The sequence below is a fragment of the Pyxicephalus adspersus genome, chromosome 8, assembly GCF_032062135.1.
Source record: "Pyxicephalus adspersus chromosome 8, UCB_Pads_2.0, whole genome shotgun sequence".
Taxonomy (NCBI): Eukaryota; Metazoa; Chordata; class Amphibia; order Anura; family Pyxicephalidae; genus Pyxicephalus; species Pyxicephalus adspersus.
The window spans coordinates 42,392,898-42,419,329 of record NC_092865.1 but is presented as its reverse complement, the minus strand read 5'-3'; the positions used below and the strand labels follow the sequence as shown (position 1 = coordinate 42,419,329).

At 37.2% G+C, this 26,432-nt stretch overlaps 1 protein-coding gene across 1 annotated transcript; it reads right to left on the bottom strand.

Annotated features, from left to right (window-relative positions):
• Positions 1-396: 396 nt before the first annotated feature.
• Positions 397-26,432, bottom strand: SREBF2 (sterol regulatory element binding transcription factor 2). Its single transcript, XM_072420214.1, has 19 exons — positions 26,213-26,432; positions 19,789-20,148; positions 18,995-19,188; positions 18,537-18,683; positions 15,870-16,091; positions 15,420-15,534; positions 14,998-15,179; positions 13,930-14,122; positions 10,762-10,946; positions 10,055-10,316; positions 9,774-9,943; positions 8,829-9,000; positions 7,934-8,045; positions 7,679-7,791; positions 6,908-7,037; positions 5,949-6,114; positions 5,064-5,234; positions 4,645-4,756; positions 397-4,380 (listed from the first exon to the last, which is right to left on the bottom strand). Exons 1-19 carry the CDS (start codon positions 26,292-26,294, stop codon positions 4,160-4,162), a joined length of 3,309 nt encoding a protein of 1,102 aa, XP_072276315.1. The 5' UTR covers positions 26,295-26,432; the 3' UTR covers positions 397-4,159.

The window sequence follows — 26,432 nt, the reverse complement described above, 5'->3', positions numbered from 1 at the left end:
TGCACTGCTCATCTGCACCTTCTGCTAAACACATGCATTTCATGCTTAGACATGCTATGTGCTGCTTGTAGCTGCGCTACTTGTATAATGACACTTGCAGAAAATACATTGTTACAATGTTTACATCATGTTTCCCATTTGATGAACTTTCTGCTTTGACTTGATTATGGCACACAAGCATTAGAGATGAATATTTATCAGCTCTAATAAACTCATTCCTTTTCAGCCATTCTGTGATTTTTATTTATTTTGTTTACATTTTTTATTACAAAAACTTAGGGGGTTTGAACATCACATTATGACTCATGAAGTATTTTTTTTCAGACAATGCTGATTGATAGGAAAAATGTTTTAACGGTGTTCATTTGTGAATATGAAGATTAAGTAGATCCAATGTTTTCACATATTTTTAATCAATAGAATACAGCCGGTACGGTACTAATACCAGATATCTAGAATTTTCAAAATATACACACTTGTTTATTAACGATACAGCACTGGTGTATGTATCAAAAACTACACATTTCGAGTCCCTGTAATCAAAATAGGAGGAAATATTCAGTATATAACACAAAATAAACAATCCGTTAACCAAAACAGAACTGCATTTTTTTTTCTTTGCTCTTTACTAGAAAAATCTACGTTTAAAAAACGTGGTTAAATTGGGTTGAGACCAAGTTTGATAATCTTTGCACAGTCTACAACCTGGTTCCTAGTGACATAGAAAACTAAACGTTGCATTTAGAATTATTTCTGTTCTACAAACAATGTAATGTTCCAACAGGCACAGAAAAACAAACCCCAAACTTTTGGTAAACTGTGTATTTTGGATACCATTTAAAAACAGTGCATTTCACACAGACAATATTTTATGAACAAGGCTAACATAGTAGGTCGATCATGGAAATTGTATAGCTGTATTTACATAAGTAGAAAAGTACACACAAATTAAGTAAAAAGCAGAGGGAGCAAATACTAAAAAACATTTTAAACTGTGTTTTTACCCTTTTATTTACATAAATCATTTAACACATCAGGGGTAAAGCACAAAATGAATTTCAATGTACAAAAAAAAACAAAAAACAAATGGTGTAGCTTGGGCCCAACTCTTTGAGGGACCAATTGTAGCTTAGGAGAATATACAAATATTTTGTATTTCAATGCCATGGGGCTGATTGATAAATTAGAGACAGTTTATTTACTGAAGTGTAAGCTGTGTTGTTTTAAAAACCCAATCATGATACATGATTGTCCACTTAGCATGCACATTCACTTTGCTCAGTGAACAGAATCCATTCCTTTAGAAAATCAATCCCAATGTGATTTTACTTTGTGAGTAAAACACATTTTTAATAAATCAAATTCTAATGTTAAAAGAACATCTGTATAGTCATTAAATATTTTTCAGTGTCAGTTACCAAGGTGGATAACCTAATTGTACACCCACCCAGAGATAGTAATGAGCACAATTAATAAACATCTGTAGCCCTTTAATGGGGACTTACTCTCGGTTCCAGCATTGTGACCTGCAAAGTAACCCTAACTCATTCTGCACAAAAAGGAAATGAAAAGTTATGGTTTAAAAACTATTAATCTTTGCAGATCTCTTGAACTTCCCTGCCAATTACATGCAGCTTTATCACAATATATAGTGAATGCACACGAGTATGTAGCTTAAATTCTGGCATCAAAAGTAAAAAAAACTCATTTGAAAAAAGTCCTAAACTGCTCGCTCTTTTTTTTTTTAAATTTTAGTTCAATAGTTTATATTTTTCGGGGTCCACAGCTCTGGTCAGTGGACCCCAAGCAGGGTCAGGAAAGGGACCCCCGCTGGGGGTACGCACCGGGCAGAGTCCTGAACCATGTCCCCCGTGCAGTTCCTAGGCTCAGGGAGATGGGCAGCCATTTTCCCTGGATGGATCTGCAATGGGGTAGTGGGTTGGGTTATGTCAAGATGATGCCACTCTAGGGAGGTTTCTCCCCCTTTGAGTGACACCCGGCTCCCCACACATGGAAGGGACCCCGCTGGGGGTACGCCCGGGGCAGAGTCACAGACCATGTCCCCCGTGCAGTTCCTAGGCTCAGGCAGGTGGGCGGCCATTGTACCTGGATGGATCTGAAATGGGATAGTGGGCGGGGTTATGTCAAGATGTCACTATGGGGAGGTTTCTCCCCCTTTGAGTGACACCCGGCTCCCTGCCCAGTCAGGAGCCAGTGATAAAACACTATAAACACTATTACCGGCAAGTAGCTTTATTTTAATAGGATCAATCCTGAAAAGTACAGAGCCAAGTTGCACATCAAATTTTAATTTAAATGATATGCAAATAGGAGGTTGCAGCTCTAATATACACACACACACACACACACATATATATTTTTTTTTTTACTTTGTTCCCGGAGGAGTAAGTTCTACTTTTTTACTCTGGTTTTCAACAAACAAAAAGAACATGACGGTACATTGTCAGCTCTTCACCGAGACTTGCATCTTGTTCAGTAATTATTGAAGGAGAATTTATCAGGTGACTAAATCATGATCAGCTGGGTTTGTATCTGTTGGATGGATTTGGGAGTATAGGGATTATATGCAAGTCCATTAGATTTAAAACAAGCCAGCATGTAGCTCATTTTTTGCCATCAACCACATGAGACCTTTTCTCTTAAACTATTTGTTTTTAACAGACTTGCACCCTTCAACTAAATAAAATAAATACATCAAAATATACAAATGCTTTTGTGAGAAATTACTAGAAATACCTATGTACTGTCCTATCGGCCATACAATTAACCATACTTACAGTTAGCCATATTTATTTTACATTTCTGTATTAAAAAAGAAGACAACATATCTAAAGATTCTGGTCCAATATAAAGGAATTATGAAGAAGCCAGAGACTAATTTGTAGGAGAATGCTGGTTCCATATAACTCAACACCTTTTTTCCTGGAAAGGAAATATTTAAACATCCGTGAGATGTGAAAATATGGGAGGAGGGTCTGACTATAATCAATGTACATAAATGTACACATGAGTGTACATAGCCAGTTAGCTAAATAATCAAAATATTTTGGGAAATGTTGCTGTTATCAAATTCAGAAGCAACATTGTAAAATCGTTTGTGGATCTAGGTGTATTTATTGTTTACAAGCAATCTGACAGCTTAAGCAGCAGTGCAAAACCAGAGCAAAGTCTGCAACAGAGGAGGTAATGTGAGCAATTTTCATTGAGAGAATCCTCCAGAAATACCAGGCCAATGTTCCTCCAACTGAATGAGAATCATGAAAGCTCAGTTACACATAAAAGCTACAAAACATTTGTATAAATTACTTAATACCGCTGCATCAATAACCAAGTTATATAAAATATTTTAAAGCCATTAAATAAAGGCGTCAACATGAAATATAGACATAATGCCCTTCCCTCCTAATTGTGGCAAATAATAAAATAAATGATAAGTTAGGTACAAATAAGTCAAATGTATTAGGTAAGTAAAGCCAAAAAAGAAAAAATAGTCAGCATATAATTGTGACAATATTCTTGCAATGTGTAAGATTTGTTTGGATAATTTAATGGATGCATGTGCTAAACCAAGTCCACGTGGTGCAGTATTATTCTAATCACCAAAAAGGGAGTTTTACTTAGGCTGGGTCAACACCGACTGTTTCCCCAGCGTTTTCACCAGAGGCTTTAAAGGTCCATGTTTGAATTTCAATTTCAAGCATTCATAGACGTAGGAAAACGTGGGAAATCAATGGACGCATTTTCACGCTTTTTAATTTTAAAAACATTACCAGGAGCTGTTATCTATAACACTTAAAAATATGCCTCAAGGAAACCATTTACTGGTGTAGATTAGCCCATTGAAATGTGTGGGAATTTTTCATTTTGTGAGTATTTGCATGACAGGATGCTTTAAAAGCAGTAATGTTTAAAATCTGGAAGGTATATCTTCTCAGGAGCACACAAGACCTGCATGGCTAAAAAGCAAAAAAAAAATCTAAAAATTATTAAACATCCCTTTTTACTCCACTCCTGAGTGACGCGTTAATTCTTAGAATAATTTTGGTTTTCACATCCTGACACATTTGAGTCAAATCAAGGAGACCGTTTTCTTGATAGAAGAGGGGAAATATCATGCCAGACTACTAAGGGTAAAAATTTAAGAGGCTGCCATAGCTGTGCCACCACTAAGCTTGACTATCATTTGCTGACAATCAAGGTAAGAACGCCTGTCTCCCACTTTTTCCAAAGTCCGTGCTGCTTCAGCCAGCATTATTGCTCTCTGTCCTGGAGAGGATAAAAATGACAGGGGCAAGTGTCGACAGGCCAACAAAATGGCAGCTGCTCTTTCTCTTTGTCCAGGTAGAGAGTCCATATCACCTATAAAGAATAAAAAAAATAAAAAAAGATTATATATTGTTAAAATACTTACTATTACTATTTCTCGCAGATGTCAGTTTTATTAGGAACTATCATCTAAGGTGATTGCATCACCTCTCAAAAGTTGTGAACAAATAACAAAAAAAAATAAAAGAAAAAAAGGAAGAGGAGCCCCCCCCCCCCCCCCTTAGATTTACCTTAAGTACTTTCAACATTCATAAAAGTTGTATGCATTTTATGGGAATAAAATATTTCTGAGCTTACCTGGTTTACTGGTGTTTGGAGAACGTTTCCGCAGGCTGTGTTGCAAAAGCTGGTGTGTACGGGTTGGACTTGCACCAGCCATTAGCCTAACTGTAGCTTCATGCAGGAACAACTAGGATTAAACGTTTTTAATTTAGTTTGATTGTTAAAGTGATGCTATCACTACAGTGTCAAAAAAGTACATCCCTGTAATGATAATCAGTTATTTTTCCAGCTGCCTGTGTCCAATTAACTGCACACACTGGCTTTGATAGCACTACAGAATGTGCAAGCCTGCTGTGTGGAACAAGGAAAAGGTTAAGATATTCAACCCACAGGAGTCTAATACCTGTAGAGACCAGATAGCAGTAAGGTCAGTGGTGTTTCAAGGATGATCTTTACAGGGCTGCTCTATATGTAACCTGAATATTAAAACATACCTTGCACTGAGCAGGTTTAAAAGTAAGAGCGAGTCTACGAAGGGTACCGAGATCCCTCTGGAATCCTGTGAGCACAGATTTTGAGGCATGAATTGCTTCCGCAGTTGCTTGTTTTTGCCATAAAGAAGTTCGCATGGACAGCAAGAGATCACAGACTAGAAGCTGTACTACCTAACAAAAGGAAAAAAAAACAAACTTAGTTTAAAGTAGCACACAAATTTAGATGCTACATTCAATGACATTAGAATGCTGCCTTGTATTCTACAAAGCTAGCGCATGCAACAGGGACAAAGACAGAGACAAACAAATAACTGTCACTCAAATCAGTAAATTACTTCTTTGGAAAACCGCTACCAAGAGATAGCTTTGTTTGCTCACCTCACCAAAAAAAAAAAAATGGGGAAAAAAAAAGCCTGATTTAATAGATCAGGGTTATATGTATGTTAGCCAAGATAGTTTATTTCATTATTTCAAAACAATAAACTCATCATTTATAGATTGATATATTTCAAGGGTAAAAACCAGAAAAAGATTGCACTGGGGGGTGAGTTGTTTTTCACAGCTGTATGATTTAGGAGCACAGACCACATTTACTCAAATGCATATGGCTGGACAGATTACCACAAAACACACCTATCCAAGATAATCCCTGGTTGGTAATCATCCAAAATACATTAGAATGATGTAGCTGGGGCCTCCATACTGCACTGAAGAAACATTGCACATAGACAACCGTGACATGCAATGCAACAACAATGCACCATGGTGACACCAAGGTCAGAAAGGTAAAACAAAATCTCTGCACAAATATGAATTGCTCAATAAATGAATATACCAGAACAAATGCAATAAAGTTTAACTTAATTTACAGGAGTCAGAATTCACCTTATTTAGATCATTATTACATGCACCACTTATATTCAGACTGTTCCATAAGAAGGTGCTGGCTTTCTCACACTGCAAAAAGGCATTTTGTGAACTCTCAGTCTTCCCCAATACAGACATCTGCATTGCTCTGCACATGTGTACTACAGCTTTTACCAAGGGGTTGCTGAAAAACAAAACACATATCAAAAACAGATTGGTACAGTATTGGTATTAGTTTTAAATGAAGTACACCAATAAAAAGAATTAGCTTGGTTTAAATATATTTTAATATGTGGCACAGGGTGACAACAGAGGGGAAAAGAAGCAGACATGAGAAGCTGAATGCAACATTGCTAAGGCGATTGTGTGGGCTGAGCCCAACACTAAGAAATGTGAGATTATATATAGAAGGATTGACCTGTGTACTGAAGGGGCCCAAATCACCTCTGGCATAGATACTCAATAAGCCGCGTGACCAATGTGTGCTTGGGGTGTGATCCAATTTCATTAGAAGCAGAATCACTATGTGAAAGTGGTACCAGATCAAATGCAGATTTAAAACACCCTAAAAAGCATTACCAATATTCTTGGGATATACATGTGCAGTATATCTCTCTTTTTTGATACTTTTAAACCCTCCCAAAAAGGACCAATAGGGAGACTTTTATGCAGCCCAATGCTCTACTTTAAAAGTAAAGCCTAGATTTGTAAATGTGTGTCGTATGTCTGCATCTACTCAATTTTTGCAAACAGAATAACCTATGCCTACAAATATTTCTACAGCAATTTCCCAGATTTACTTTCAATGCAACCTAGACTTGACACTTAAAAGCAAAGATAACAAATACATAGAATAAAGTAGGCACGTTTCTACAGAGAAGAACTCAAAGCCCTATATGGCTTCTAAAGTTGTAAGCGTTAATAACTGCACCAAAAAGGTAACGTACATGTGCCTATATTGATAACTAAGCACTTACTCAGCATCCAAGAGCTTTGGAATTCTTTCCACATCCATATACTGAGACTTTACAGTAGAATCATCACCTTGATGCCAGCCAATTGCCATTGACGATACAGAGTACCACCATCGACAAATAGAATCTGTACCTGTGAGGAAATAAGGTTTCAGTTAAATATAAATCTTTCCAAGCATCAGCTTACGTAGCTGCACACTATATTTGCTTAAAGAAACCCTAGGATGCAAGGAAAAGTAGTGCACATCTATAAAATGTAGCATTAAAATAAGAAACAGCCTATTATTATTAGCCTAGCAAACAAATGTTCCATCACCAATACAAAAGCTAGAACAAGGTTTCTTTTCCATGCATTACAGCCTTTCTCATCCTTATATTGAGCTTGTGCCAAAATTTTATGGTTTGCAGTTAAGCCTATACACAGCTTCAATATATAAATGTTACAGCTTGTGAACAGTGCAACATGTTTTAGTGTTTAAGTTGTCAATTGCAATAGAGTGTTCGACTGTACTATTAGAAAGGATTGCATAGACCTTTTGCAAATACTTTTATTTTATGATAACTAAAAATTCTGCCCCCCATTTCAATTGTTTTCCTTACAAAAAGTGAACCATTGCATCCTAAGGGGGAGCTTTAGACTATTTTTTAAATGTTATCCTGCATTTCCCAAGATTTTTGTATTTGTCTACAGAGCTTAATGGCTAAAACTAAAATCTCCATGCACAAATAAATCAGAGCAGTGACTTGGAGTATACCAAATATCTTAATACTTACCGTGGAAAGATAACATGCAAGGTGACCCTCCAAGTGGGAGGGACACTGTGCTGCTAACCGAATCTGCAAAGACATTCAAAACCTTCAAGTATTCTTGAGCTTTAGAAAACTCACTGCAAAAGAACAATGTAAAGGTACCAATGATACACATGCAAGTGGAAAGCACCACAAATACATTTTTAATGCAGACTGCCTTATTACCCTTTTCATTTTTATATAAATCTCTATATATAAAAAAAATATATAGGATCCTACCAGCTTTCTTCTTCCTGTGACATATTACTGCTTTCTGGCTTTGCAAGCGAGTACAATGCCTTCTCCAGCAAGGATTCACAAAATGTTCGATGGATTTGAGCAATGGGGTCAGCTGTATTTGGAGAAAGGAAATAAACACTGCTTATTAATGTCTTTGTCATAACTAAACAGAACCTAAAACTTGGAATACACTTAAACAGGAAAATAAGGGACATTATAAAACTAATCCAGGCAGCCTACATCAGCCAGGACACAAAAACTGAACCCCTTTTTGAAACTAAGTGTGTCAAAACTTTTCCAAATGTCTCTACAAAAGAAAAAAAAACTTTGTAAGTGCTTCAGGCACACCTCTAGGTACCAATATAGAATCTTGGATTTTCAATTTGCATGCCCCCAAATGGCTAAAGATAGTCTTATTACACAATAGATGCTACCACACAGGGGTCGAGCTATAAACAGTCTACATAACCATGACAAAGCCTGGTTGAGACACTGTTTGCTACTGATTTGATTCAGAGGATGTTTTTTCTGTTATTTATACAGATAAAACTGTGTATTAGTAGTTTTCAAATGGTATTTAAACTTCTGCTTGTTGTTTGTACTACTGATGGTTGATCACAAAATTTAATTAAAAATGATATCAAAACTAAATCGAGGGCCTATCCAATTTTTACTTGGGTTTGAATACAATTAGTTTTAACACAGCATGTGTTTTTTCAAACAAAGTTTTCATAGAAACACACAAACTAAATTTTACTACTTAGTCAAACAAATCCAAAATGTTATACATTTAGGATTTGCCAAAATTGACAACTTATTTGGCGGGATGGTATTATGAGCATTCAACTATCACAATGCCAGTATCAGTAAGAAGCTATGCTTCTGCTTCTCTTACCAGGATTTCTTGAAGAACTGTACAGGGACTCCTTTGCAGTGCTTTTCAAAGACCAGTTAAAGCTGACAAAGAAGTCTTTCCCCATTGGATGGGCGAGCCATCGCAAACACTCTGGTAGAGAATCACTCTCACTAGTAGAGTTCTTGCTTTGTGCACAACCAAGAAAATATGCCTGGATAAAAAAAAAAAAAAAACACAGGAAAGCATGTTAAAAGTAAAAACTTACAAATCTTAAAATTACAGATCCCCACATAGCGTCTTCTCTTCAATAGTTGTGAAAACAAATCTTGAACTTGTAGGCAGGCATCTCAAGAAAAATGTATTACACTTATGCAATTAAACAAAAAAAAGTGTTAAATTGTGAAAACATGTACATATGAAACAAATATCCTAAATAAATAAAATCTCCACCTTGATTGCATTCTCAATATGACAGGGCAGATTTAGAGTATACAGGTCATGTACTCCCGATGAAAACAATCATACACAAAATGGAGGTATCTTCACATCATACTGTTTTTTTTTTTAACCCCAATGCCCCACTGTTAGAATGCAGTGCGTTATAGGCAGTGATCTATTGCTGGGCTCAAGCACTATTTCTGTAGCAAACCAAGCACTGCAGCAGAATTTAAAGCACTGTTTAAACCACTTACTTTCACAGGTTTTTAGTCATCAGAAGCCAAACTACAGGAATGATGTAAAATGAGAAGGTGCCTGCTATAAACCTGCAGGGCTAATTTTCTTTTAGGGAGTATCAGACAAATGTGCCTTAAGATATGAATAAATTATATCTCTACATCTTATTGCTGTAGAAAAAGGCATGTAATGTAGCTAAATACAATACTACCGTATACTACTACTATACTACTAATACAGCATTGGATATTACCTGCTACTCTGCAAAAATTACACTCTCAATACACATGAAGGAAACTCGTCACTTACAGCCAAAAAGGAGAACCTTCCTGAGAAGCTGATCTTCATCTGCACTGCTGTTGTTAGATGAATTTCTGCAAGTAAGCTTGGTGAGATTTTATCACCTGCACACTCAGCTAGGTTCACAGCACACAATGAAAGGTTGAGACCTGAGCAACGCCAACTTGAGGGCAGTTTTCCTGAAAAAAAGTAAATAATTAAAAGGAAGATAGCACATACAACACAAGAAGTACCTCAGCTTTAAAAAAAAAAAAAAAAAAAAAAAAGTTATGCACAAACTATTGTTTTACCTGTCAAATGCAGCTGGTGTAGCTTGTGATAAACAAGAGCAGCATCTCGAGCACTGGTTGCAGCCTCATCCTGAAAGTCTGCTTTACTACAATGACCAGGAGTACGTTTTAGTAGCCAGCGTACCAGACTTATTTTCTGTAGGCTACAGCGGATAACATTCCAAGAGAGGCTACATGCAAGGTCAAAGCGGGAAGCTGGGAGAGAGCGGCCAAGTACACACAGACAAGTCTGCAGATTTAATGCTGCGGCTCCAAAATCCCCCTGTTAAATTTGAAAAAGTAGGTAGGTGTATAGAAATATCAAGCACATCAATAACTCCAACCTTTTAACTGTTTTCACTTAAACTTGCACTTATCCTGAATTATTACTGAACACTTGTGGAAATACAAGTATTTTACTGCACCTAGAATAAAGCAAGATTCCCTCTGGTACTATAAAGTAGCACCATAATAAACACAAACCATACCTTGAGACACTGAAAAATACTGCAACAACTGTTTATAGCAAATGCTACACAAAAAACCTACTGCAAATACCTTCACAAATTGGAGGCAACTTGGTTTGAACTAGAAATGCACCAAATTCTGTTCTTTACAAGCTGCCTAGTATAATAATAATATTAATAATAATAATAATAATAATAATAATAATAAAATAAAAAAACAAAAAAACAGCAACAAATGTCTTTTACAGATGCACAACCTACCCGAGCAAGATCCAAATCAGCTTGCTTTCGGTGTCTCCAGAACTTCACAGAAGAACGAGAATGAAGCCTTGTCACTGGCTCTCCATGGATCAACAGTTTCATAAAAACACTAAGAACAATCACTCCATTCACTAGCCATAGAATTAGAGTGGGGATAAGCCAGTCAAGCCAACTGCCAGAAAGACCTGAAAGATTTAAATAAACATAAGCAGATTTTAATTCTGTGAGATAGCGACATGGTGATGCAGGACTGAGTAGCCACAAGACGTAAACTTAAAAAGTAATTTAAAAAAAAAAAAAAGTTTATTTTTTAGGCACCGTATACAGTGGCACTTACATCTTTAATAACTTTAGTTAGACAAATAGCTTGGAATTTCAACTGAAAATGTTCCAAATTGTGTAGAATAATAAAAAAAAAAAATTAAAGAACGATAAAGGAAGAAGTTTGCCATACAACTTGACATTACTTTCTACATACCCTAAGCACATGGCACCTGACATTCAATGTCATGCTTTGTACAGGTAATGGGGTTCATAAAAAAGGTGAATAAAAAGATCTAGCTAGCCGTCAACCAATAAAAGCTACAAAAAATATTGCATATCAAGCTACAAACATAATACAGTCACTCCAACCTGCTTTAACCACTAATAGGAACCTCATGAAGACTTCTTCTACATTTTGTTTTAGCTTTGTGTGGTGAATGGAGGCCTCTTCCCAGCTTTCCCCTCTACCCCATTTTAAGTTTTTGCAGCTGGTAGTAGAGTCATACTAAATATTTAAAATCCTAGATGATCTGTCCATTTTGCCACAAAGCACAGATTGTATAAAAGATTCCACATGCATCATTGTTTTTTGCACAGACATCTACTATAATTTGTAAAAATTATTTGTACTGCATTTTTCTGGAGTTTGCACGGCTTTTTTTAATACCTGACCAATTTAGTTGCTTTTTTCCCTAAATAAAAGTTGCAAGTTCATTCTGTTTTGAAATAGGAAAAAGCAAATTCTATTTTTAACCATATATGGATTGCCTAGTGAAACGGTTTTCTAAACAAGTATTTAGATCTTTTACGGTGTAGAGCTCAAGTGGTTAGTACAGTGGTTGGTGTTGCATGGAGCACAAAAAATAAAAAGCCACCGGAGGTCAGGAAAGTGGGCTGCCCACACTAAAGCTTCATTTGGTCCTTCACAGCGGAGGTCCCAAGTCAGTTTCTGGGCATTTTTCTGTAGCAGCGAACCCATCATGGCTAGACAACATTCTCTTAAGAGCAGACTGCACAATTTGGAGTGCCGTGTGAACTCCTCTTTTAGGAGATTTATGGAATTTAATTGGATTTCAATCCCACAATCCCAATTGGATTCCAACCCTGCTCAGCTCATTGTGTGAATTCTGAATACTGTTAGCATCAAAGTGTCTCTCCATCAAGAGAAACCTGAAATAGCTGCAGTCTCTGGTCTGTCCCAAGGTTTAACACAATAGCTCTAGGTGTTATAGGGCCTTGTTTGAGGGACTGTCATTTTCTCAGTTTAACACAAGATGAATTATACAAACATCTTTCAACAAGGGAAACAGAGTCCTAATGTTTTAGGACAGGGCAACTCTCTATTATCTCTGCCCTGGAGAAAGCTAGCTGGTTATCTAGTTCATGTCCTATTGGACAATGTAGCAGATGTAGGCGGTTTCAAGATAATCGTCTATGGAGAGGAACACTGGAGGGTTTTTTGGCAGTGCGGTACAGCAAGTTAATAGGTTAGCAATGTGCAATAAAAAGTTGCAGAATCCATTGGTAAAGGCAGTAGATGCTTCAATCAATCCAATTAGTCAAGAAGGTGTGGCACACAAGATATTATGTTGTCCCCTGCTTACAGTCTGTGCCTGCTTGTAGAAGGTTTAATCTTCTATCCCATTTCTTATTTGCTAGCTTTAACAGCATGCCTTTCAAGCTCAGGAGTTAAATCGGCAAACATTCTGGAATTGGTTATTCCGACGGTCATAGTTTTCTGAAAGTTGTTCCACCAGATTTGGAAAGCATGCATTCAGATTCCTTTTCTTTGGTCAGAGCTGCACCAGCAACTGTACCATCAAGGATCAGCTATTACCTTTTATCTTTCGCCCCAGCTTCATCTTAACAAGGACATTATGCTGCTATCCTGATTTATTACAGAAAACCTGACCTTCATCCTGCATTTGGTCCAGGCTATGTGTATGCCATGGAATTTTGGGATACCTGGTGCGATTTTCCAGCCTTCAGTCTCTAATATGTCAGCAAACTACATGGTATGGGATTTTTGTACTTCCCTTTAAGAATTCCTTTTATGAGTTCAATAAAGAACACCGCCCCATACACTTGTGTCATGGACATTTGTCCACTTACTGTTTGAGAAAACATTTAGGATGTGAGGGGTTGTATAGCCTACAAAGCCTGGCTAAAAAATATGTTATCTGGCTTCCAGTTCATCCGAGGGTGCAAATACGCACGGCTAATAAATTAGGTATGGTGTATCTTGCATGCCCCTGTAGTTAAGGTTTTAGGGTATTCCTCTGAGAGGAAAAAAAGGTTGATATTGTACAGGAACCTTACATACATTCCCAAATGTTACCTGCATATAATGATGTTTATCTAAACCCTTTGAATCCTATACCATTAAAAACTGAGGCATGGAGTTCTAAATACCAGAGACCACAGGACGGACACCAATTCTTTTACCTTTGCTTAAAACAAAGTTGATTACCAGATAACATATTTTTACTTCAAGGGAGCAACATCACCCATCCTTGCAACAAGTTCCCAGATAATACCTGGCCATAAACGGAAGTCAGGTGGGTATATGGTATGTCTGTCTACATTTATGCCCTTTTATTAAAGTTTTATTTTACGTTTTGTGCGGCAATCTGGAATTGCAAGGGGCCTTGGGTAATTCAGAAAAAAAAAAAAAATCACTTTCGAGTGCAGATGTGCTTTTCCAGAAAAAAATAAATAAATAAATATTTAGGGGAACAAGCCTTCTTACAACAGTCAGTTTGCAGATCCAAATCTAAGTGGTCAAACCTAATCTTTGTTTTACAAATTGTACTCTTTGGTCAGACATTTGTTTTAGTTTACTTTACTGCACAACTAAAACATAAGAAAAGTACATCCATAGAATGAATAAGAAATGGTGTTTACCTGATACGTCAATACCTAGCATGGTTCTACCTGTTCCATGCTGTATGGTTCTATCTGAGTGCTCCACACTTTCTGAGTGCAGCAATGATGTTAGGGGATTAAATGTTAAGCAAAGGAATGTCATAGCACAAAGTAACATTCGTGAACGATCCATCATGCCCAATCCTGTTGGAGAGTCTGGTTCATCTTTAACCTTTAAAATAAACACAACCAATGCAAGTATTAGTCCTAAATTATAAATAATAAATAGAAAACCAGCTTTATCAATTTGGATAATATTAGACCACTTTAGAAAATCAATGTATCTACTCTATAAGATGCCAAACACTTAAGTTAGTCATTTCATAATGTGTCAAACTGACTGATCACAGATCTATTTACTTATGTAAAAGTGATATATGATTTGATATCTCAAGTTCCAAATTAGTTGTGTACCAAAAGACCCTATAAAATGTGTTTCCAGTCAATTATTTTTTTATAAAGTTTTGTATAGAGTAAGGAAATTGTAAAACCCCTCCCAGGTTATGTATTGTTGTCTGTATTATGCTAGGGGGATTTCTCTTCCTGCACTAAAGCCAAATAAAATGGGCCACTCTCCCCAGTGGACACACACACACACACACACACACACACACACACACACACACACACACTCACTTGACAGAAGAACATACATACTTTAGTTTTGGACACACACACACACACACACACACACACACACACACACACACACACACACACACACACACACACTTGACAGAAGAACATACATACTTTAGTTTTGGAATTAAGTATTTTTTTGCTTTACATATACCAGGTTTGCTTTCTTATAAATATGAGGCTCACTTATGTCTCTACAGGGACAATGCCAGAAAATACAAGACTGACAAACAAACTACACAGGTTTATAGAATTTAGAATTTAAATGTCTGTCTTAAGAATAGGACATTTGAAACATAATGCTGAAGTAGTTTTTCCCATATACAATGTATACATTAAAAAAAAAAAAAAAAAAAAAAAAAAAAACCACACAACACACTTGTTCCCCCACATCCTAAATAAGCCCACCTTTTCATCATCAAGGAGGGGGCTTCCAGGCTCTGAATCCACAGAGTAAGGCGAGAAAAAAGCAGGAGAGCCAGAATCAGATGCCGGTGGGGACATCATTAAAATGTTTTGGTTAAATTCATCCATCTTCATTTCTATGCTGGTGTCAACCAAGCTACTTAAATCAATCCCTTTCAAGTATTCTGGAAAATAAACAAAAATTATTCAGTTAATAATAAAATTAAATTATGATAAACTAAATAAACTAACTACTACTTTTGCTTGATTGTCATATTGAATATAATGTAATAGTAATTGATTATAATGTATAATACTGCTGTGTGTATATTGTTCCCTGCAGGTCATTCCAGCTTTAACTGTACATCCCACTTTAAAAACAGTGAGGCTACCCTATTTTATTCCCAAATATAGTCACAACTTACTGTTCTTTTGATTGGCCAACTTAAGTGCCATATTTTCCTGACGAAGCTTCTGATTTGCTTGCTGAAGATATTTTATGTAATCAATTGCTTTTTTCAATACCCCTGATTTATGCATCTGAAATACAGAGTTCAGATAAAACATGACACATATAGTAAAGTACATGTTTAATTATAAAATCATACACATACAAAAGCAATTATCTGGCTTTCTTCCAGCTAATTGGCTGCAGACATCGAGTTTAAAGTACCATACATATGTAAGTGAAAACAGGGTCATTTAAATTTTACTGATAGACTGGTAAAGAAAAGAAAAAAATAATTTATACACAACACACAAAAATGGAGAATCAAGACATCAAATGAAAAAAGTGATCCAACATAGATTAAAGGAGAAAAAAATACAGGCAGGTCCAATAGTCAATATCATTTTAACAGTGGCTTGTCCCTTACCTTGGCATCTGTTCCCATTACCAAGTCTTTCAGTTCTATGATTTTGTCATTGATTGAGGAACGATACCTCTTCTCAATGATGTTGTGTGTTGTTCTCCTCTCACCCTCCTTTGGCACGTCTGGCTGTTTAAGGGTGCCAGGCACTTGCTTGATAGGCATCTTTTCTTGCCCCATCATGACTGGCATAGTAGTCAAAATTGTTCCACCTCCTCCTACCAGAGTCTAGAATGATAGAAAAAGATTTGACTTTTTTTTTTTTTTTATTTAAAACCTGTTTTTTTTTTTTAGAACAGTGGAAAAGTGTTAAAAAAAGTTTAAAAAATATGCAACAAATTGCTAAATCCAAAAGTATTTTATGGGAAAGGGATGACCGTAAACAATTACAGTATGCTCTGATGGACCTATTGAAGAACGGAGCATTTCACAATCCACATCCAAGAGACATTCCAAGGAATTTTACTTAATCATAGACAAATGCAAATATCTGCAAAGATTTATCAACTAAATGGTCAAAAAGAAAAATACCTGGATTTCAGATTTAGGACTTGAAATAGGAAATATTTGTCCCTTGAAAAACAACTTCCTTAAGTTGTCCTATTTAGCTCCCCATCTTCCCTCTCAGCGTAACCTACAGAGCAAAAAATACATACCTAACTGTGCAGCCCTGCATGGTATTTTACAGTGTCAATAGAAGTCAAACCTATAGTCTTTGTTATACCCTATTTATTCTTATGGCTCATACAGAACACTTTATCCCCCCATTAGTACAAACCACCTACAGGAATGAAGCCACATTACACATGGTGGTTAGTTTGTTGGTTATAGAACCAAATATAATTTTAAATTAGAGAGTAACATGATGTCTTTAGAAAAACAAAATATGTATAATCCATGCAATTATAAAGGTATTCATTCTTACGCAATTAAAATTTCATCATATTATACCAGAAAAAAAATGTGTGCATTAAACAGATATATCTTATCAGGATCTTGTTTATCTGAGCTATACACACATGCAGTGTTATTGCACTGGGGTGCAGCAAAAAGCAGGGCTGCTCATGGCCACATGCAAAAGAACCTTGACCTATACCATTATGATAATGTTTCACCGGAGGTAGCTCAATCATTAACTACATTTCATAGCTAAAGATTGCCAACTAGGGCTCCCCCCCACAAAGGTGTGTACAAAAAGGACCATCAGTACCAAGAAAAGTTTTCCCTAGAAAACAGGTAGTATGAAGTTAAAACTAGTTGTTCATGAAAGTGGTCTGGGCCAGATGCAACAAAATTCACAGATATCCATTTGTCCCTAATCATGCCTCAGCTTTCATCTTCCCTGAGCAAATTTTTTTTTTTTGACATTTTGTGTGGAATGTCTGATTTGTGTTCTAAGAAATAAACATGACATAACAAACATACCAAATCATTTGTAATTAGAACAATTTTCTAGGAGAAATTGTGCATTCCCTGACATAAATTCAAGGGTGCCAATATATTTGGCAATGGCTGTACATTGTTTAAATCTTGTGAGTAGTAGGGATAGCCTGTAGTTGTAAGGTTTTATTACAGTCTATATTTAAAGCAGGACCTACATGTCGGCAGCAACAACCTTTTTCATGATTTGAGAGAAGCCAAGTGGTTAAAATGACTGTCTTGCCTAGATTTCGCTACCTGTTCCAAACTTTATGTATCTGGATTCCTAGTTCCCCACTTTAAAGCGGTCCATCCTTGTTTATTTAGGATGATTTGGCATATTAACAGATTGTATCCGAGTTGCAAAATGTTTTCCTAAGCTAAAACTGCAGGGCAGTTGGGAATGCCTGAAGTTTGGTTATATTATGTGGCTTCCCACTTGGCCAGGGTAGTCGATTAGTGCCCCAATGGCAAATATAAACAGTGGGTACCCATTGGCCTTCATGTCACCTACCTGCCCATGTTGCCGTGGCTATCCTCTTTTCAAACTGCTAGTATAAATACTTCCTCACTTTTATTATTCATTGGGCGTGATTTTCTGCTCATGCCAAAGACAGCGTATCTAGTATTCTCCAGTCTTACCACTCCTCTGTTAGCAGTAGTTACCAGGAACTTGTCATATATATGACAAGTTGAATAAATATGTCAACGTGAGAGTGTAGGACACACACACACACACACACACACACACACACACACAATGAGGTAACCCATTATAATGATACCCACAGGAATTATAGGGAGACAGGAAAGGGGCTTTGACTGATCTAAATTATCTCAAGATTTGACTTTTGTATAAAGGTTTGAAGACTGCTGCAGTTTTTATAAAACAGACAATTTATGAAGAGGATAAAAAAATCACTATGGTAAAATAGGCAGCAAGTGATCACAAGTAAATGTGACCTGAGGAAATACTCTGATATATTTCAGACAGTTCATGTTAAAGAGCACCAATAACCTTCCACTCTGCAATGCAGGAACTAATAGGAGGAAAATATAGGAGTGTACATATAAGAAAGAATATATAATTCTTTAAACTTAGAATGTAGATCTTTCACACATTTTTTTCAGCATGGTTTGCAGGGTTGAGGATCAAGTCACTGAGTGGTATATTACAACCAATTCTTATTTCAGAGTTTCCTACTGTGTTGACAATGAAAAAATTCTTTACTATACCCATTAGACAGCACTTACAGGTACTTGGAGAGCAGTGGTCTGTATAGGACCAGAAAGTGTGGTGATTGCAGGATTCTGAACTGCAGTCATGACGGGACTACCATCTGCTTTCAGAGCAGTCAGCACCAGGGACTCTGTTTTAATAATCTGAGGTTGTACCAAAACCTAAGGATAGAAAATAAAAATCTTCAGCATACTTACTAAACATTAAGAAAATATGACATGGCAGCATTGTGATAAATAGGTTGCAGCACCTACAATAGAAAGCTGGCATCTTTAGGAGCATATAATCGTTTTTTCTCAGACACAGGTGTTTAAGGCATCTACCCACATTGATTCATGCAGCTGCATTAAAAAATGGCCAATATTATAACTTAACCCTAGTCAGCCCCATTGTAATGCAACTGCATGCTTCAATGAGTGTAGGTGAGGACCCATTTCCAATCTGTAACTGGCAAAAAAAAAAAAAAACTTACAGGAAGTTGCTGGACTTGCGGTGTAACAGTCTGTACAGTAGCTGGAGTAAGAGTCTGGATAGTGCTCTGTGTGGCTGGGCTCAGAGTTTGGATTGTTCCATTAGCCTGGGTTAGTACTCTCTGAACTTGCTGCTGGATGGCGACTGGCTGAACCTGCTGCGTTGTCATAAGGCTTGAAACCTGTGGTTGCAGCACTGGAGATAGACACAAATAGTAATGAACAAGCATTAGTCTTTTTGTAAAATGTAATCTTTCCCCAAAGTATCTTGGCGATAGGTGAAATAGGGTAAGAGATTCCTGTGCACAATTATTGCAGAAACCTGGCAGTGCAACTGTCAACAGCAACTTTTTTCCTTTATTATTTGAGTATCTAGTATTTTATTATATGGGATATTAACTTCCTGAATCATGCAAACTGGAATGAGGGGAAGTTGCGTACAAATGGTTAAGGTTATCGACATGTCAAATAAATGCCACATTGTCAATTGTCAATTTCCAACAGCCAGATAAGCAAGCAGCAGTGGCCCATCCAGGTCATTTTTGTGTAGTACAGAAAATACCTGCTAATTTTCCAAAAATGAATAAAACTTATCAGTGTTATAAAATCTATTTGTGTTTTGATGCTTTATTCTTTTATCCCTACATTTTCTTTTCCTTAACTTACTCTTTAAGATACTGCTATAGGTACATACTTGCAAAGGTGTTACAGTAAGTTATTCACAAATCAAGCATACCAGCATAAATTGCAGATTGCTGACTAATAAAGGACCATTTCACACAGAAAAAAAACTAACCCTGAAAGCTTGTGGTTGCAGCATTCTGGTAGATAAGTGGGTGCTGTATTATCCGAGTCTGGGGAGCAGTGCTAAATGTTGGTGTCAACATAACGGTTTGCTGCTGTAGTTGAGGCTGGACTACTGGTCGCGGCTGAAGGAAAGGAGTGGTCCTCTGGGGAGCAGCCTGAACAGGAGCCTTGACAGACACTACTGAAGTCTGTGGTACTGAAGACTGAAAGCTCTGTGACTGGGCTTGGTTGTTGTAAGTCTTGGGCATGTTGCCATCCATCCCAGCACTTGATTGGTAGCTGGAACATAGCTGATCTTCAAATAAGTCAGGGAATTCTCCAACCTGGTTACTAACAAACTGAAGCATCTCTGGAGAAAAAAAAAAAAAAAAAAAGGAAAAGAAAAAAATTGTTAAATAAGCAGAAGATACAGTAACCTAAAGCAATGTTGTAAAAAAAACAAACTTTTTCAAAAATAATTCACGAAAGGTTTGACTGACAAAAGTCCTATAGAATTATAGAATGATTACTTTAAGTTATGGTGCTACAGGATATTAAATCATGGTGACTTTTTTCTTTCTCCATTTTGGTTGCATATTTGTTGCAGATTATGTTTTGTGTTTTAATCCTGTGGATGGATTTAAATACATTTTAGAACTGTCTAAGGACTAGATTTTTTATTATGTCCCAATATTCAAAACCTTTAAATCAAAAGAGGGTGTACTCTTCCTCCTGACTGTATATATAAAGCCATTTTTTCATACAAAGCATACTTTACCAGTTTTACATTCATGCACTCGGATTGGATATTGGAACTGTAAACCTAATTTCCCTAGTTTGCGCTCTTCTGCTCCAATAAATGTACAATTAGAAGCTTTTTGTCATTTCTTTTTGACATACCAATATAGTTGCCTTAGTTATATTAGTTGACTTACCCTTTACATATTTAAAAGAAAGTTTGACAAACCTATTGTGTATATAGAAGCAGAATAGTAAAGTTTATATTTGCTAACATGTTTTAACCTTTTTTTTTTTAATGTTATAACCCTCAAGTAACAGTTTAGAAAAAGTACATTTATCTAGATTAAAAATATATTTACAGTATGTATTGCATTTTAATGGATGCCTGGTGGGGTAGATTCAAATTAGATTCTGTCTCCTGCATGAACTCCAGACAGTAAAATTTTCAACATAACAGAGTAAAGTTTGTTTTTTTTTTGTTTTGCTCTAGCCAGAACGATTTGGTCAAACATGCTATACAGTTCTGAACAATACATTCGTTATGCAAGTTTATGTATTATGGAGGAGCAGTTTGTGCACACAGGACATATCAGTATTCAGCAGAATATTATTACAATCAAATATCCCGCCACATGCATTTTGCCTGCAAACAAATAAACCTACAAGTATGTTGGAAGATAATTGTCAGAGAACCTTGTAGGCACAAGAAGAATGTGTAATGTCCATAAAGACACAGCCCCCAGAAAACTTCCAGTTTCAAGAGCGATAAGGTAACATTGGGATTGTCAAACAATCTTGCCTGATTAGGCGACAATCTAAAATGAATCTCCTAATCATGTACAACCAAGATGAGTGTCCTGGGACCCCAATTATCACATCAAAAGTCTGTATCCACCCCCCCCCCCCCCCCCCTGCTTAGGCTGGAAGGCCTCTAATAACTAAGTATATAACCGATTGGACTTCACACTACCAGACAAAAGCAGAATTTTTAATAAGCTGAACAGCAAGCCCAAAATTAAAAATTCCAAAAGCACTGTATTCGGATAGCTTGTTGAGTTCAGTGGGTGATGACTAGCGCATACAAAGAGTTAAGCTACGTACACACTTCCAATTATTATCGTTGTTAAACGAACGACGAACGATCCTGCACGATATCTACAAACGATCGTATAGCACCGATCCTGCACATAGAGATAACGACACGATCGTTCGTAGATATTGTACACACAGTAGATACGATCAATATGTACCATGGAGCCCCTGTCCCCGCACCCTCGGAAGCACATAGGAGAGACAGAAGGGAACATCCTCGCCAATTTAGCTGGAGTGAGGTACCATCTAAGGGCTACTTTATAGTTGGCCTCCACCACCGCAGAGTTGAGAGTAAAACATCTTGTTAGATTTCAGCTGCACCAGGATTGTGCACATCTACCCACTTCCATTAAAGTATATTTTACTTGGAGTTTAACTAGCATTTGCAAATGACTAACACCACAGAGATCACATCAATTCTGGGCTGGAAAGAACCTAAACAGTTTTGGAATATATGCTAGAAGAATTTACAGCATACACTTACCAAATATGTACACTTCACACAAAGTTTGTTAATGTTTAAGTCATCTATGTATACTTCTAAATGTACACACCATGTGATTGGTCATATTTGCATTTACCTAAGAAGTGGCCTTTTACAGGGAGTAAAATAGCCATGGAAATTCACAGGAAATCTAGAGGATGGCAAAGATAATGCTATTGGTTTTTCCCTAGTAAGTACAATGTGGAAGTGTCGTGTTTACACAGTGCCAACAAAAGATTCTTAAACCAGCAGGATCAATTCAATTTCTTGCTACATTTCACCCATGACTGACAGAACCACACACAGCTTCCCAATGCTAACAAAGATGACATAGCATATAACAGCGGCCTGTAGTACCAAAGTATAATACCAGCATATTTCACTTTAAAATGTATTATATTTATTGTGCAGTTCTACATGGAAAATAGACCAAGCTATCAGCACTGAATTTAAAAAAAAGTTACAATTTGCTTGAAGTGTTTGTCTAGGTAGGGAAAAAAACCTCAGGCTTAGTGTCTGGTCATCTTCATGCTGCCACAGACTTCCTTCAAATTTAACCGATAAAGACGTGTTTTCTGCTTCTAATTCAGCAGCAACTATTTGACATAGTTCTACTGTATGATCATGAGCATATGAAATATATACTATAATACTAAAAATGTTCACCCAGCCAGCTCTATCCAAGATATTAATATGCAAATGTGCTCCTCTAATAAAGCCGGAGTTATAGGAGTGAAAGGATTGTATAGAAGCTTCCTTATTATAAATAATATATGCACACAATTTCGAAACCCTGTAAATTAATTAAGATATCAGATCAGAAAAAAACAAAAACAAACAGACCAGAGCTTTTTCAGGAAATCTATCGGTTCTATTAGATAAGTGTTTCAAAGAAGTTAAACAGACTATGGCAGCACATGTTCTAAGTGTCCTGACCTGGAATGAGTATTTTCCATCCTAAAATAGAGGACATTCAGGGACTGGGTACAATATAAAATAGTATATATCATTCATGATTTTTTTTTTTTTTATATAGAGGGGACAGAACTCCTCTACAAAGTAATTTAATACTATACATGCAAATATTGCTATGTGCAGGAGACTAGGAAAATGCAGTTTTGCTTCCTGCTTGGAAACTCTGTGTTACCATATAAAACAAATCAGGAACTCTTAAACAGTCAATGACAAAGCGAGCCAGCGACTCTGATTAGAAAAAAATCATTAAATCCCTGAATTGACAGATGAGAGAAATAAATATCCTTTCAATTTGAAACCCTTCAACTGTTGTATGTGCGTTTTTTTTTTTTTTGTATACCTTTTTGGTATATCTTGTATACATGCTTTCTGTTATTCAAATTGGAGAAACATCTCAAAACCTTTTTTGGTCATCACATGGGAAGGAGGGGGTTTACATTTTTAGTATTACAGTATATATTTCAGGGTCATGATTTCATGATCATTCAATAGAATTACATCAAATAGAAAATGCCGCTGCTGTAACAGGCGCAGGCAACACTTTATCGGTATAGATCTACTAAAAATGCATCTCAAAATATTTCTATGGCTTTCTTTAGTAGATCTGATCTTAGGGTGCAGATAATGACAATGCGCTTCCACAGATGACACAATGATTTGAGACTAATAGGACTTTCCAGCCTTCACAAAGCTATAGATTGAGACAGGAGTGACCGGCACTGCTTGTCACTAAATGCTTACAGCAACCATTCACCAGGGAGGATGGGCAGAGTATGAATGAAATATGCGGTGAGCAGGGAAAAGAAGATGAAATGCTCCAGTAAGAGGCTACCACTAAAAGATTGCAGTCCCAAGGCTGAAACTCCCGACACAAGTGACAATACTTTCTAAAAGTCAACAGCAGCATACTTGAAGTTGAAGATGAAATGTTAGGATGTACTGCTATTTTCTTTTCTCTCATGTGCGCTCTACCTTTAGGTATAGGTTATCTGCAAGTCAATATAAGCATATCATTGTTACTGGAAACACCCTCCTTAAACCTGACCACATCTCTAAATCCATGCTGAAGAGAAGGACCTTTGTGTGGTACTGTTCCTTACTACTAGCCAATAAAAACGCTGCTCGCTACTTTTTTTGATAAAAGGACTCCCAACCAATAATTAAACACCACAGCCAGAGTTCTAATTGGTTGGTGGTTGTCAGAGACAATGACAACACTTAAAAAAACAATAGCAGTGGGCTCCCACTAAAGCCACCTAAGGTAAGTATTGGGCAATCCAACAATGATGATCTAGATTTTAACAGAGGCCAATTTGGACCTAACTAAGCTGTCAGACCTCAGGAGACAGACCACTGCTTCCACACTAACATAGGTCCTTCCCTACAGCATGATGGGTGTTGACAAACTTTTCTACTCACAATCTGGCTTATTTCTGAAAATGAAATACAAGACTTTTGCTTTAATTTGTTTTAATGTATTTAGAGTGTATTTCAAGTATACATTGTAATAAAAGCAAACAGAAGGAGGAGAAAAAAAAGGGGATCTACAAGATCGTTTATTATTTTAACTCACAGTTAAAGTGGAAATAAAGCGGACTTTCTTTTACAGCTTAAGATGGTACCACCTTAGACCTCCTCCCCCATTTTAATGTGTACTAGTTATGTTCCTGCACGTGATCAGCTAGAACGTCAGACATTTGACAGACTAAAAGTTCAGTTGAGACACAACACAGCCTTCTAGCAACTTTCACGCCATCACCATAGGCATTCCTTGAATTTTTTGCGCTTTTTCAGCTAAACTGGAAGATCAGAAAGACTGCAATTGTGTGTATGACCCAATTTCTTCTATTCCTCATTAAACAACAAATGTCATCTTGTACAGGGAAATGTAATATTCTGTACTATAAACTAACCTCAGATGTATATAGTTTAGGAAACTGTTTTACCATCTTTGCAGTTTCTTTTATACAGAAATCTTTACCGAAAAAAAAGCGTACCTAAACTCAGAATTTTCACTTTACATAAAAAGGTGGACAAGTAAAAATTCTGTTTAGGTTTTTTTTTTAAGAGCAACACCCAAAAGGCTCTTGGGTGCTTCTTCTGCGCATGCCCGAGCATCTCAGTCATGTGCAGGGGGAGCCTTTCAGTGAAAAAATTTCCAATCTCACACATGTGCAGTGAAATTGGCAAGTTTTTTCCAACCTACGTCAGCCGATCTCGCGCCTGGATCGGGTGATGCAGGAAGAAGAACCTGAAAGTACCGGCCCGAAGATGGATGCCGGGACTACGGGGGATCCGATGGAGAGACCTCTGGATTGATCAGACTGCCCTGTGGGATAGAAGGTAAGTGGATTTTTTTGTGTATTGGGGAATATTGAGTTTAGTTCCTCTCTAAACACACTTTTTTTTCCCCCGTTTTACAATTGCCTCTGTAACTAACATGAATAGAGATGAATCTTGCAGCAGCTGCCCATAGCTGGATTTCAGATTACAGTATTTTCTGCCAGCAGGAAAAGTTATTTCTCAGACATACAAGAAGAGTGTGAACCTCCAGCCCATCCCTTTCACCAAATCTGCAAGCAGAGCACAACACATACAATTCACACAATGAAAGCAGGTCATATAATAAAATGAGCCATATGAATCCAACAAAAAGATTTCGCCATACTCCGAGGTCACGGATGGTTTATTCTCTTACACTTCCTATGTGTGACACAAACTTACTGCACCCACCTTAGTGACTCACCACCTATCACACCATTCATGTCTTCCATACAACACAGCAACCCATCTATCCCCTGCACAATGTTATTCAATTCAAATAAATGATTCAACATGAAATGGACATGTCCCTAGCTCTGGCCATACACATGTCTGATCATTGCTGGAGGAAGGACAGGAGAACTTTCTGCCACCATTATACACATGCTAAAGAAAGACTTGTCCACTATTACAAGTGACACTGCAGCCATTGTTCCTATGGAGGGAAGCAGAGATTGGCCGATACTCTCACATGTCACCACACACACCGGCTGATGCCATGGCACTCTGACTAGTCATTGCACGTACACTGCCTATTACCATAACTAACCAGTATGAAACTTCTCCCACACAACACACATTCCCTCAGAATTCTGCTCACCATCAATATCTCCCAGGGTCAGCTCATCCCCCAGCTCCGTTAAAGTCTCCATGTTTTCCATGCTCAGCTCGCCTGTTTCCATATAGGAGGCGGGAAGCCGATAGGACACGCACTCCCCTCTGGGAGCCGATACTTAGTCGTGGTCCCTCACTCACGGACCTGTCACTAGCGAAAGAGCCGCCATGTTCCTCCAGCACCGCCCAACAATCCATCGATGACG

Excerpts from the sequence above, each read along its gene's own strand:
- SREBF2 (XM_072420214.1), bottom strand. The coding sequence starts at position 26,294 with ATGGAAACAGGCGAGCTGAGCATGGAAAACATGGAGACTTTAACGGAG. Across the intron at positions 9,001-9,773 it reads GAAGGTTCTCCTTTTTGGCT|GCATATTTTCTTGGTTGTGC; the intron begins GTAAGTGACGAG and ends TTTTTTATCCAG. Across the intron at positions 4,757-5,063 it reads TTAAACCTGCTCAGTGCAAG|TTGTTCCTGCATGAAGCTAC; the intron begins GTATGTTTTAAT and ends GTTTAATCCTAG.